At 48.3% G+C, this 13,883-nt stretch overlaps 1 protein-coding gene across 1 annotated transcript in view; it reads right to left on the bottom strand.

The window, feature by feature from the left end:
• Positions 1 to 13,883, bottom strand: part of Rin3 (Ras and Rab interactor 3) — a gene marked incomplete in the record, with an annotated part of 120,707 nt that overhangs the window by 61,706 nt on the left and 45,118 nt on the right. Inside the window, 1 exon segment of the mRNA XM_013517215.1 lies at positions 11,244 to 11,361. Coding sequence (XP_013372669.1) covers positions 11,244 to 11,361 — 118 coding nt within the window.

The raw sequence follows: 13,883 nt of genomic DNA, 5'->3' as shown, positions 1-13,883 counted from the left end.
ATTTCCCTCCAGGCACTGCTTTCACTGTATCTTACATATTTTAATAAGTTGTGTTTTCCTTTTCATTTACTTCAAAGTATTTTTGAATTTCTCTTGGGATTTCTTTTTTAATTCATGTGTAGTTTGGAGGCATTGTTTAACCACCAAGTCCTTAGGGGTTGGCCACCCTTTCTGCTACTGATTTTTAGTTGAATTCCACTGTGATCAGAGAGCAGACAATATATGTTTTCTGTTGTTTTACATTTCTTAAGTTCTTATAACCCAGAAGGAGGTCTATTTTGGTGACTATTCCATGCGAGCTTGAGAAGAATGTGCTCTTATTAAATGAAGTGTTCTACAGATGTCCATCACATCCAGGTGATAGAAGTTGTAGTTGAGTTCAGCTATGTCCTGACTGATTTTCTGCCTGCTAAATCTGTCCATCTCTGACACAGATGAGTTGAAGTTCCAAGCTATAACAGTGGATTTATCTACTTCTCTTTGCATTCTACCAGTTTTGGAAATACTTTTAAGTTCTGTTGTTAGGCGTACACACACCAAGGATTATTATGTGTCCTTGGAGAACTGACCTTTTATCATCATATAACGTACCTCTTTACCTTGATAACTTTCTTTGGTCTGAAGTCTCTGTGTCTGAAATTAAATAGCATCTCCTGCTTTCTTTTGACTAAGGTTAGCATGATATACCTTTCTCCACCCATTTCCCTTTAATGTAGATGTGTCTTTGTATTTAAAGTGGGTTTCTTGTAGACAACAGATAGTTGGGTCTTGTGTCTTGATTCACTCTGACAGATTGTCTTTTATTGTTGTTTTCGTGGTACCGGGGATTGAACTCATGACCTTGCGCTTGTCAGGCAGGTGCTTATGCCACTGAGCTATATCCCCAGCCCCCAGAATGTCTTTTAATTGGTGTACTTAGACCACTGACATTCAAAGCCATTACTGACATGGTTCGACTGACATCTAGCAAAGAGTTGCTTGATATCTACTGTTTTCTATTTGTGTCTTTCATTTTAGTTAAGTTTTTGTTTTCCTCTATTGTTTCTGCTTTGTGATTTTAAGTGAGCATTTTACATGATTCCTTCTTCCCTCCTTTATTAGAACTAGACATAGTTCTTTCTAAACTTTTTTTTAGTACCAGGAATAGTTCTTTTTAAGGGATTTCTTCTTAAAGTATTTTAGTGGTTGTTTTAGAGATTACAAGTTATATAACAAGTAGTCCAAGTACACTTTCAAATGACATCATACTTGACAGGGAACGTGAGCACCTTCTAATTATACAATTATCTGAATTTCTCCTCCCCATCCTTTGTATCATTGCTGTTACTCTTTTCGCTTTCACATGAACACATATATGGCTATATGGTCAAGTACGTTGTTGCAGTTGTTATTTTGTGTGAGCTGTGTCTGTTAGATTGATTAAGAATAAGAAAGTTTTTATTTCATCTTCCCTTTTCCCACTGCCAGTTTTTTCATGGAAATTCCAGTTTCCTAAAGAAACGTTAGCATTTATAAGTCAGATCTAACAGCAACAACCTCTTTCACTGTTTGCTTGTCTGAGAAAGTATTTCTCCACCATTTTTGAAGGATGATTTCGCACGGTTCAGAATTTTCAACGGACATTTATTGTTTTCATTCTGTCAACATTTTGAATATTTCATACCATTCTTTGAACTGTATAGCAGGAGTTTTCCTTTATAATGTTCTGTAGTTTCAAAATGATATACCTAGGTTAGTTTTTTTTTTTTTTTCCATTTTTTGGGGGGTGGGGGCATTTGTCCTGTTTAACATCTTCTGAGGTTCTAGAATCTGTGGTTTGGTGTCTAATGTTAATGTGGGGAAATTCTCAGTTGCTGTTGTTTAAGATGCATCTTCTTTTCCTTTTCCTCTTTCTCCCACTTCTGGTACTCCACTACGAGTGTGTTACCCCTTCCTAGCTGCCCGCAGTCTTGGAACACCTTGCTCTGGTTCTGTCAGTTTGTTCCCCTTTGCCTTCAGTATTAGTGGTTTCTGTAGATCCGTGCTCAGGCTCAGATGATGCTCTTTCCTCTGCCCTGTCCAGTCTGCCACAAGCCCCTCCAAAGCATCCCTCATCTGGGTGCCTGTGCTTTTGACCTCTACCCTTCCTTTCGGCTCTGTTTTAGAACGTCCTCCTCTCTGCTTACATTGCCCATCTGTTCTTGAGTGAGGTTGATTTTATCCATCAGAGCCCTAAGCATCTGAATCACATTTGCTTCAATTTCTTGGTCTCATAATCCCCACAGTTCTGCCATGTATGCATATGTTCTAATGCTTGTTCTGTCTCCAGAACGTGTGTGTGCCTTGCAGCATTTCCCTGATGACCCAGCATGATACACTAGATTAGAGGGGCTGCTATGAACTGGCCAAGAGTGATGTGGTGGGGACAGAATTTTGCAGGCCTGTAAGTCTCAGTGCTCAGGCAGCTAGGGCCTCGACTGTGAACTTCACAAGTGCCTCATGGCATCTTCCATTTTCTCTGGGACAGCTGGAATGGGTTAGAATTGGGCATTTCCCTCTTCCTAGGTGGGCTATTCTCTAATAAACACCCCTGCTGGTCAAGCTCTATTTAAAGATTCTCATGAGGGCAGATCTTACAGAAGAACAGAATATTCCAGTGAATCCCAACAGCTCCTTTCCCCCTTACCCTGGCTGAAGTACCAGAGATTCTCTGGGAGAACATGGTCCAGCTCCTGCTGGTAAAGCTGTCAGAAATGAAGAACCCCTAGATCATGGGTCCCCTAACACCCCTTCCCTGAGCTTCTGGCCCCCTGCAACTTCGCTGGGTTTCCCCACCTCCGAAATGGCACATGGAAATTTGTGTTTGTGGGTTTCTGCTCTGGGAGGTGATAGTTCTCTGAACTGGCCTGTTACCTCTCTGACTTGAGGGGCAGTCTCTTGCTCTGTGTTCTCACTTCTCTGCAAAACCCAAAAGAATTCTTTGTTTTTTTCAGTTTGCTCAGCCTTTTCACTTGTTGTGAGGATGGAATGGCTACTTTCAGCTTCTTATATGCCAGACAGGATCAAAATCAGGTTTCCTAGCAATGAGATCCATGCCACACGGGAAGGGGTCAGTTAGAGATGGAGATGAGTAATGTTTGTGTGTAATGCTAGGAATTGAACCTAGAGCCTTGCACACACTAAACACACACTCTACCACCGAGCCACACCTCCAGCCCATACAAGTAATGCTTTATGAGTACCTATTATGAGCCTGGCACTACCATACATAGGTCCAGTTAATCACCTATGACTCTGAGTCCATTTCACAGTTGAGAAAGGCAAGGCTTAGTGAGGCAAAGGGTTGAATGAGAGTGCTGAGATTTCACAACAGAGCAAAGCAAAGGGATGTGGTTTGAGTTTGGGGCCACTGGGTTCTAAAATCAACCCTCTTGGTCCTTCCAGACCAGGCCATCTCTCTGCAGAGGAGTGAGGTATTACCACCCAAGTGATCAAGGATCCTGTGCTTGCTGGGTGGCTACCGTGAGCCCTGCCCTCTGCTGGGCTATGGGGATCACAGTTATTGTCAGACACAAGCCCAGCTAGAAGAAGCTTCCAGGCTGGGTGGAGAAAGAAGATGAGAAAACATGCATCACGTGACAAAGACGACGAAGACCAGATGTAAGAGGAGCACAGAGAGCAGCCCAAAGCGGAGGGCAGAGCACATGGCAGGTGCAGCGGTGGAGAACAAGCATGATACCCAGGAAGGGGGCAGAGAGATGGGGCATCAGCTCCAGATGGCGATGCAGCGACCACCACTCCCGCAAGAGGCTGCCAAACCATGACAGCCAGGGAGAGATTGCTCCAAACAGGCAAGAACACCCAAGGAATGGATCATGAAACTTCCCTGCTCACTACACAGCCTTACGGAGAGGAGGGCCTGGCCAAGCACAGGGCACAGGGAGGAGGCGGGCTTCTACAGACCAGGTGCCCTGCCCTGCCCTGCCTGACATTCGCCACTGTAACGTTAGACCTGGGCTTTCACGCTTGCTGAGATGCACAGAGCCCCAGCAGAGAACATTACTTTATGGCAATGTCAGACTTTCACACACAGGGGTAAGTCAGTTTATTGAGTGGAGAATTTCCAGGTTTCAGGTGTTCAGGGAGGAAGGCAGAACCAGTGAAAGGCACGTGGGTGCCCCCAGACGCAAGTGCTGCCTACTTTACACATTGCTATCACATGAATATCAGTGACCCCTGATATTTGTATGTTGAAACCTAACCACAGTATCAAGAGAGGGGGGTCTTTCAGAGGTGATTAAATCATGAGGTCTCTACCCTTAGGAGTGGTTTTTGTGTCCTTATAAAAGAGCGCTATGGTTTGAATTCAGGCCAGTGTGAGGTAGGCTCTGTAAGAGACACTAAGGCCGTGGGGTTTTTGTGAATGGGGTTAGGGCCACTATTAATTCTGTGGTGCAGGGAAGCGAATCCAAGGCCTAAGGGCTGTACCACTGAGCTACACCTCCAGCCCTAGAGCCCTTTTATTTATTTATTTATTTATTTATTTATTTATTTATTTATTCTGGTACCGGGGAATCAAACTCACGACCTTGTGCTTCCCAGGCAGGTGCTGTGCCACTGAGCTAAATCCCCAGCCCCTCCTAGAGCCCTTTTAAAGAAACTTCATACAGCCTTCTGCTCCTCAGCTCATCTGCCTTCTGCCACATGAGCACACAGCACCCTTCCTTCCACGGGACACTTGAACAACAAGGCACCATCTTGGGAGCAGAGACCAACTGTCACTAGATAATAGAGCTGCTGGTGACTTAACCTTGGACTTCTTGGCCTCCAGAACTGTGAGAAATAAGTTTCTGTTCTTTATAAATTACCCAGTCTCAGGTCTTCTGTTACAGGAGAGCAAACTGTTTCAGACACATGCTGCCCAGGCCTATGGCTCTCCTGGACAACTTCTCTAGTCACCCTTCAAAGAGGGGTGGCTGTACAGAGGCCTATGGATCCTTAAAACAGTTGAGTCAAGCTGCTTTCTCTTACACAGGTTTTTCTGAAGCTGCAAAGTCCCTGAAGGGGGCAACCCATGCGCACACAGACCAGGGCCACTCATGACACCAACACATTTCCTTCATCTTCCTCCTTCTCTTGCCCTGAAGATCCTGTGCTCTGGATCTTTCTCCATCTCTGTCAAAGCCTCGTTCTGTGTCTAGTTCTCTATGGTTAAACAAGCTCCTTCACAGTTCCCTTGTCCACATTTCCTGGAGCAGCACTGTAGCACGATCTCACAAGGCCTCGGCTCACCCAGGGCTCCCTTTCCTGTGTCAGTGACTACAGCAGGGGCCACCCCTTTCCTTAGCTCCCAGCCCTGCTCCTGGCAGCCATCCAGGCCCCTGCCTGTGCCTCCCTTCCTCTGTCCTGGCCTGGTCACTGCCCCTTCCAGCTTCCACACAGCCATGTGCTTCTAAAATGTTGATCTCATTGGGCCACCTCACGCTAAAAACTTTTGTGTGGCTTCCTACAGTGCTACAAAGCAAACCCCTAACACCTTTGAGGAGGTTGTCACAGCCCTTGGCGACTTGGCTGACCCCTGTCTTCCTGGGTCCACCTTTACCTCCTCTTCTGGTCTTTCACCTCTATAGAGGGGTGCAGATTCTCCTGCCAGCCTCTGAGCCTCCAGGCAGGCTGGGGCCTCAGTGTCCCATGCCTGTTCCCTATTTTCACTTTCTCACAATTATTTCTCAACCTCCAACACCAAAAGAAGCCCGAGGTGATCCTGCTCAGTCAAGAGCAATCAGTTTAGATGCCCTCAAGTGCACACTTATATTCTAATCCTTAAGAGGACCTGGTTTGTATTTGTGGCTAAGTGTGCATGCGCACATGTGTGTGCGTGCGTGTGTGTGTGTGTGTGTGTGTGTGTGTCGCTCTCCCATGTCAGGGCCATGTCTCAGAGAATCTGTTCCAAGTGTCTTCCCTTAGAAGCCATTTGGCACATATTTAACTAGCTGCAAAACCTTTGGAATGTTACATGACACACAGAAAGCTCATTAGAAAATGTTTAAGTGAAAAAGAAAGACTAAAACTGTATGCACCACTATGATTCAAAATCCATTTAAAAAAAAATTCACCAAAGGTTTACAATAAAGTCCTTGGACATTAAATTGCCCTGTATTTGTTTTTTCTTGGTCTGGCCCCAAGTTTGGAAGCTGAAAAGGGAGAAAGCTGAACACAGAAATAAACTGGTTATTTTGGCCAAAACCTCTCTGGGTACTAACCAGTGTAAGATACATGAGCTTCTCAGAGGAGCTCTCCGGGGCCAGGCAGCACAGGAAGTAGGGGGTTTGGAGGTGTGAGCTATGAGCTGCTAATTATAAGTACTCATCAGCAGCGATGTGTACTATGCACGGGCAGGCGAGCGCTTTCTCCCATGAACGTTCCCAGTTAGAGATAAAGTGGGAGGTCTTCCCGCCCGCCAGGCAGTGCTGGCCCAAGCCCCCACATGCACCTACTGACTGGCTCACTCAGTCTGTCCAGCAGCTGGGTTGGAGATGTCCCCATTTTATGGACAAGGAAACTTAGGCATGGGGAGGTTATGCAACTTGTCTGATGTCACAAGAATAAAAACTTTCAAAAGAACAACTGGGAAGAGGGAAAAGACAGAAGAAAGAAGGGAAAAAGATATATATATATACAAGACAGCTAAGATAATTGTACTACTAATTTCTATTGGTTTATTGAAAGAAACAGTTAATGTTTCATTTTTTTTTTGGATCAATTTTGCGTGCCTATATCTGGCAATCTGAGCAACTACTTTGAAGAAAACAATACGCAATATAACAACCATTGTTGATTTCTTATCATCTTGTTTTGATATTCTGTATCATTTTTAATGTTTTCAAAAATTTTTAATTAATTAATTAATTAATTAATTTATTGAGACAGGGTTTCGCTATGCAGTTCAGCCTGGCCTTGAGCTCACTTTGTAGCCCAGGCTGGTCTTGAATTTGCAGTGATCATCCTGCCTCAGCCTCCTGAGTGCTGGGATTACAGGTATGCGCCACCATGCTATTCTCTTTAAAGTGAAGAAAGAAGGGTAGGGGGCTGGGGATTTAGCTCAGCGGCACAGCGCCTGCCTGGCAAGCGCAAGGTCATGAGTTCGGTTCCCGGTACCAGAAAAAAACCCACCCTCCCCAAAAGAAAAAAGAAGAGTAAAACAACAACAACAACAACAACAAAAAACAAACAAACAAGAAAAACCGTTCAGCCTTTCCAAAGCTCATGTTCTCAAAAGAAGCTTGTACTCACAAGAATGGTACAAGCTCCACCATGATATACTGCATGCTTTCTTTCCGTGGAACAAGCAAGAGGGTGTGTCCTCTATGTCAAGCCCTGCTTTAATAATCAAAAGCATTTCTCACATTTTTATGGCCTTAACACATTTTGATTTAAATACAGGTTATATCTCCCTCTAGGATAATGGTTCAATTGTGATGGTCAAATGCAAGAGCACAAAGAGAAAGGCTCATCAAGGCATCCTGAGTGGCACTGTGCCCTGCCCTTGCGCACAGATCTCTGCTGCTCGGAAACTTCCCTAGAATCTCTCCTTTCCCTGGTTTAAAGGTCCTGCACCAGCCCTGACGAGCACAGGCTTCACCACACCTGACCGGAGACAGGCTCCCTTCCCTGGTACTAATATATCTACCAAGTCCAACTACCTGACCTAAATCAGACGCCTGAGAGCGAGAGATTTGCTCTGGAGGAGAACACATCTCACCTGAGCTGGGCAGACAGCGCTTTCTAAAGCTGGGGGTCAGCTGGGAGGAGGAAGTGGGGCTGTGGCTCAGACGCCGAGTGCCAGCAGCTCACTTCCTGTGAGGCCATCCCACGCCGCCCCTCAGTGTCTCATGCTTCCTCTTCCAGGGACAGATCGACTGGTTTTCTTTTTTCTTAGTAGCCAAAAGAAAAATGCTATCCCGCAAATACAATATCACCACCATCTTCAAAGCACATTGGTGAAAAGTAGGTACTGGTTGGGCATCCCTAATCCAAAAATCTGAAATCCAAAATGTTCCAGAATCCACACCTTTTTGAGTGATAGTATGTATGGAAAATTCCACACCTGATCCCCCATGATGGGTCAGAGTCAAACTGCAGATGAACTAAAAATATTATATAAAATTGCCTTCAGGCTATGTGTATGCTAAACACAAATGAATTTCATGTTTAGCTGTGGGTCTCATTTCTCAAAGTGTCTCATTATGTATATGAAAATATTCCAAAATTCACAAAAAGTCACTTCTGGCCCCAAGCCTTTCAGATAAGGGATCCTCACCATGTAGTGTCCTCCTGCCCAGGTGGTTCACTTCAGCCACCAAACGGCAGGGCTATCATGGAGAAGCTGGCCCAGCCCCCACCATCCAGGGTCCCGTTCTTTTTACCCTGTACCCCCTTCTCCAAGCCAGTACCCCTTCCCTTGGTTCTCTGGACCCCTCCCCAAGGCATTACTTGTTCAGAGGAGCCGCTCTCCCTCCCGGCTGGTCACAGGTATGCAGGAATATTAGACTTCTTATCCCATCCGTGTCGGCCTGGCCACATGACCGTGTTGTTAGCCTGTGAGACGTGAAGGGGAGTGGCATCTGCCATCTCTGAGTGGGGCCCTCGGAGTCATCATGGAATTCTGCCTCCTGCTTCCTTCCTGAATGCTGGTGCTCACCTCCTCTGGGGGCCAAACCACACCACACCCCCAGGAACAGATAGGAGCCAACCCCTCAGCCATGCTGCAGGGGACATTATTGCCAAGAACTCAGCCAGTGGCTCCCATGAGAGAAACATACTCATGGCACTAACTGGCTTGGGGCTTTTCAAAGAAACTCTGCACAAGAAACAGGATGCTCAAGTACAGAGATGGTCAAGGCGAGTGTTTCCTGTTAAGAGCAGAGCCTGGGGCCACAGATGAGGCTGACCACGGGCTTTCGGGACATCCCCAGTCTCCTTCCCTTGCTTCCAGTCTGCACGGGGAACTCAAAAACAAGCCCAATTCGGGCCTGGGCTTTTCCCTTGCTTGCTTCCTCCTCAACGCCTAGACACTTTGGACACAATAACTCCTCACAGTGCCCCCGTCTCATAGACAAGGACAGTGAGGATGGGAGAGGTAGCGGATCATGCCCATGGTCACACAGGTCATAAGAGGCAGAGATGGGATTGGAACAGGGTGGGTAGCTTCCACAGTCTGCGCTGGATCCTGATGCTAAGGAGAACGGTGGAGAGCAGACGGGTAGGAGTGGCGAACTGGCAGCACAGAGAAACAAAGCACCTGCTGTTTCTGGGTATTGTTTGGGTTTGCCTGGTGATGGACCTAAGGGGAGGGAGGCCCGGGGAGCAGTGAGTAATATAACAAGAAAGCAACATGAGACCCTGGCAAAATGTCCTTATAGAGGATATTTCTGTGCTCTCAGTGCATGCGCATGAATCAGGATTGGAAGAGTTTGGAAGCTGGTTTGATTCGGATTGTCTGATTCTCTGATCTCAGCAAGGTTGAGTATTGTACATCGAACAATTTTACAATAGAAACGAGATGCTATCTCACGGCCCTGGGAGGAAAATGAGACTTTAGGGAAATAAGCTCTTTCCTTCCTTGAACGCCCTGGTTTGTCCCTTGGGTGGGAGAAAACTTGTCTACTACACCAAACTAATCAACTCCTGGCCTTTCTCCCAGGCTCCTCCGTGCACATCCTTGTAAAATCCAGTTTTAGCAACTAACCGCTCGGTCAGTTCAGCAAGGGACAACTGCCGTCCACCCTTGCTGTCTGTTCACTATATCTGATCAGTTTCCGATCCTCCCCGCCCAAGTCTGATTACCCTGGCCCTCAGCAAGAATCCGGTTAGATCAGTTTAGCCAGAATCTCTCCTTACCCTCAGTTTCCTCTGAGTTATTTTCCATCTGCTGACCCCCACCCTGTTCCTTGGCTATAAATTCCTACTTGCTCGCGCTGAATTCCAAATTGGCCAGTTCTACGCTGAGTTCCCTTTCTCCCCTGATGCAATGCTTGTGAACAAAATCTGTTATTACTCTTGTAGCTACCGTCCAGCTCTGGTTTTCCTTTGACAGCCTCCTAATTAGAAATGAAGCACTGAAACCAGGTAAGACGCCTATGGGGGTGTGCTGTGTTTGGGTGGAGAGGCGTAGAAAGGAGGACCCTGAAGGGCTGGGGCGAAGAGCAGAACTACAAAGAGCGAAACTACAGATGGGCTGCGGGTCCAGCTTTAGTCCCCTGGATTTCCTCCTGGAAGCCTTCCGGCGGCCTGGCCTTGCTCAATACTGCCCCCTCTGGCTCCTAAAGCACATCAGCACTCCTTACTCTCAGTCCCCCACCCAGTCACAGTACTGAAATTTAAGGGCTCAGCTGGCTCCGTCGTACTCATCTGTGCATGTCCTGGTGTTAGCACAAGGATTGCCTGAGAAACAAGTGCCTGAGCATACTCACCTGCCGTCTTTAACTGCTGTCAGCCTGCTGCTTACCAAGGGTAAAAGGATTTGTGCAGTACTCGTATCCACTTCCAAGAAGAGATGGACCAGTGCTTGGAATATTCCATGGATTCTTCTGATACACTCTTTGGATTAAATCCCTGGTCTGCGCACATGTGGCCCATGAGGACAAGGGGATGCTGGTTCCGGTGGCTGAGCCCAGCAGCCCAGAGGGGCTCAAGCTGGAAATGTTTTCTATCAGGGTCTCACCCTGGACTGGGACACCCCCCCAAACATTTGTCCCCTGAGGCCTAGACCTGCTTCTGGCAGCTCTGTGCACACATAAGACTTTTGTCTTCAAAGTGCCTGCCCACTGAACTCTCACAAAGCTCTGGAATACAAGTGAAGCAGTGACAATTGTGTCCATTTCACAGAACACTGAGGCTCAGAGAGTCCAAGCAACATGTCCCAGATCATGGCTTGACTGGGTGCCAAGCTGGCACTAGGAGCTAGCGGGCTCAGCACTTCTTCCCTGCTCTTCCCTTTTCTCCAGCATCCTTGTGGTAAGCTAATGAGAAGAAATTTCACTGTGGCCACAAAGAAGCGCAGCCAACAAGCCGTGATGAGGGGGGGCGGAAATTAACATTGACTTTTGAGTGATAAGCTGAGTTCAAAACAAGCCTGGCCGGCTGCCTCAGCGTTCCCTCTTCTAATTTTAAACACTGAGGCGCGGAGAGGACAGGCTGTGGTTAGCAGGTGCTACATCTGCTGCTGCTGAGGTCGAGCTGGAATGAGAAGGGTGAGCACTTACTCGATTTCTCTTCTCTGATGGTATACTCAAGCACCTCGGGGGAGCCGTCACTCTGGGACGGGAAGTGGACGCAGAGCACCAGGCGCTTCAGGCTGCTGTCCCGGCGGACCAGGAACAACTGAAACCAAACAGAAGAGGCAGCTCAGGGAATGAAAGACGAGAAGGTCTACAGTGGGTGGAAGCCTTGTCCCAAGACAAGGGAGAGGCGGTTAAGCACCCCCCAAGAGAACTTGGGCTTCTACCCCAAGAGCCACAGGTCACCTGGCCCATGTCCAAACTGAGGTTCCTTGAGTCCTGATTTCTCAGGCCACTGGGCAGATCAACCAAGTCAGTTTTTCTCAGAGGGTGAGAAATTGTTTTTCCAGAATCCGTGGGGTGGAGGCTGAAGTTCCTGTGCTTACCCCTGGGATTCTCTGCATTTGGGGCTACAGCTGAGTGTGGTGTGGGTGTCCAGGGACCTGTGCTTAGAAGAGCCCTCGTACAGGAAGCTCATACGGAATCATAACATTCGGGTGACCTTCAACTCACTCCCCAGCACACGGCTCTGGGGAAGGCTGTTGGAAACAATCACAAGTATCAGTTAATTTACATTTTTTCCCCTGCAAAAAATGAAAATAGCTAGTACTTGACATGAAGCGCTATCTGACAGGAACTGTTCTGGTTCATATGTTAGCTGGTCCCATCTTTTCAATTACTGCATGGTGTGATTGCCCCATCATCTCTATTTTACAGATGAAGAAACTGAGGCACTCTCTGATTCCCCACGGATGCGGTTCTCTCAGGTGGGCTCAAGGGCTGGGCCCATGGAACACACTCAGGAAGGGTGGCCTGGCCAGGGTCTGCAGTTGTTCAGCCCCACACACTGGTGCAGATGTTCAGGACCCTGTGCTTCAAGGCTGCTCTGTACAGATCCTCTGTCATGGTGCTGAGACAGGCTTTCTCCTGCAGCAGAATCCCTCACTCTGATTGGACAATATCTCTGGGCCCTAGGACGCATCTGTGCTTTAGTAAGCAATCACTGGCCCAGGTCTGAGCTGGAACCATCGTGTCATCCCTGCATCCCCTGCTCTGCCAAGGCTTCTGCTGTGTTCCTGGAGGGTCCCACGGGCAGGGCCCTCCCCACTGCGGTCACCAGGAGGGGACTCTCCGCTGCCTGTCACAGATTGTTGGTTTACAATGTTCATTTCAGTCCTGACCCTGCCCACGCTTGTCCTTCCTTCCCCATCAACACCTCCTGCAATCTCCTCAGCCTCCAGGACACGGCTTCTCCTCTAACCTCGCCCCTGCCTTGCAGTCTAAGTCTCCAAGCGCCCGGCCTGTCACAGGACCAGGAGTGAGGCCTGAGTTGCTGAGGGCATGCTGGGCGCAGGGCCTCTGGGATCCCACAGGGCGAGGACATGGACCTGACAATGGGAAGCTCTGGAGAATTCCCGCTAGGCTCCAGATTCTGCTGCCACTGTCACTTGTGTGTGACTAATCTTTGATTATACTGCTGTAGCATTGTAATTGTTAATGCAGTATTGTTAATAAACATAATAATATCACTACTGTCAACTCCTAGCAGCTGACACAGACACCCCCACGCTTGAACAATAGTAAGCTAGATCCCACTCAATTTTCTTATTAAATCTGTGGGGGATGCTATTATTATTCCCATCTTTTTGGAGAGAGAATCAAGGCAGAGGGAGGCAGTCATGGCGTAGGTCACCGAGCAGGAAGTGCTGGGGCTGAGATTTGCACTCAGGCCTCTGAACTAGACCTGGGGTGCTGCTGCCACCACAGGCCTCGCCTTGCTATTCACTTGAGATCTTGCACTCCGTGAGTGTGTGTAGCCCTTTGGAACAGGGATAGCGAATTTATTCTTCATGGAACCGTGGTGGGACATGAGTACAGTGGTCCTTCGTCGTCGTGAGCAGGGCGGGGGGGGGGGGGGGGGGGGGGGGGGGGGGGGGGGGGGTGGGGGGGGGGGGGATGTGAGAATTGGAGCGTGTGTGAGCGCATGTGGGTGAGGGCTGCTGTCAGACTGGGGAGCAGGGGGAGCGGACTGCTCAGGGCCAGCAGGAGGCCTCTCACTAACAGATGCCCCAACCAGCCCTTTTGCTCTCTCAGACGCTTTGCCTGGGCTCTACCACCCCCCACGCTGGGCACTAACCTGAAAGTGAACTGACCCCAGGACATAGCTTCCAGGAAGAGGTTGCTGGCTGTGCCGCAGGGGTTCGAGCTGCCTCTGCTCCAGCAGTGTGTGGGGCAATGTGAGCGTGTGAATGTTCGAGTGAGTGCGCGAGTGTGCAGGTGAGTGAGTGTATGTGGGTGAGTGTGTATGTGGGGTGAGTGAGAGTGGGGTAAATGTATCTATGTGAGTGTGGTACAATAAAAAGCATAGCTGGCCTTCACCCCGATTCCTGGCACAGAGCTCAGGCGGCATCCTTCTGCCCCATGTCCTGAGGGCCACATAAGTCTGTCACACATGAGGAGCCCCTCTTGACCAGATTGAGACAATGATAACAGGTGACTCCGGGCCACGGTTCCAAGAGAGGGTCACAGAAAGGTCACACTGCGACGAGCGTCCTGACCTCATGGTGGGGGTGGGACTGGAGATGGGGCTCTCTCACTTGGCCAACGGTTTAGTCAGTTATGCAT

The sequence above is a fragment of the Chinchilla lanigera genome, unplaced genomic scaffold (genome assembly GCF_000276665.1).
Source record: "Chinchilla lanigera isolate Chin_1 unplaced genomic scaffold, ChiLan1.0 scaffold00037, whole genome shotgun sequence".
In the NCBI taxonomy this organism is placed as follows: domain Eukaryota; kingdom Metazoa; phylum Chordata; class Mammalia; order Rodentia; family Chinchillidae; genus Chinchilla; species Chinchilla lanigera.
The sequence above is the reverse complement of the archived record's forward strand: the minus strand, read 5'-3'. Positions and strand labels throughout refer to the sequence as shown.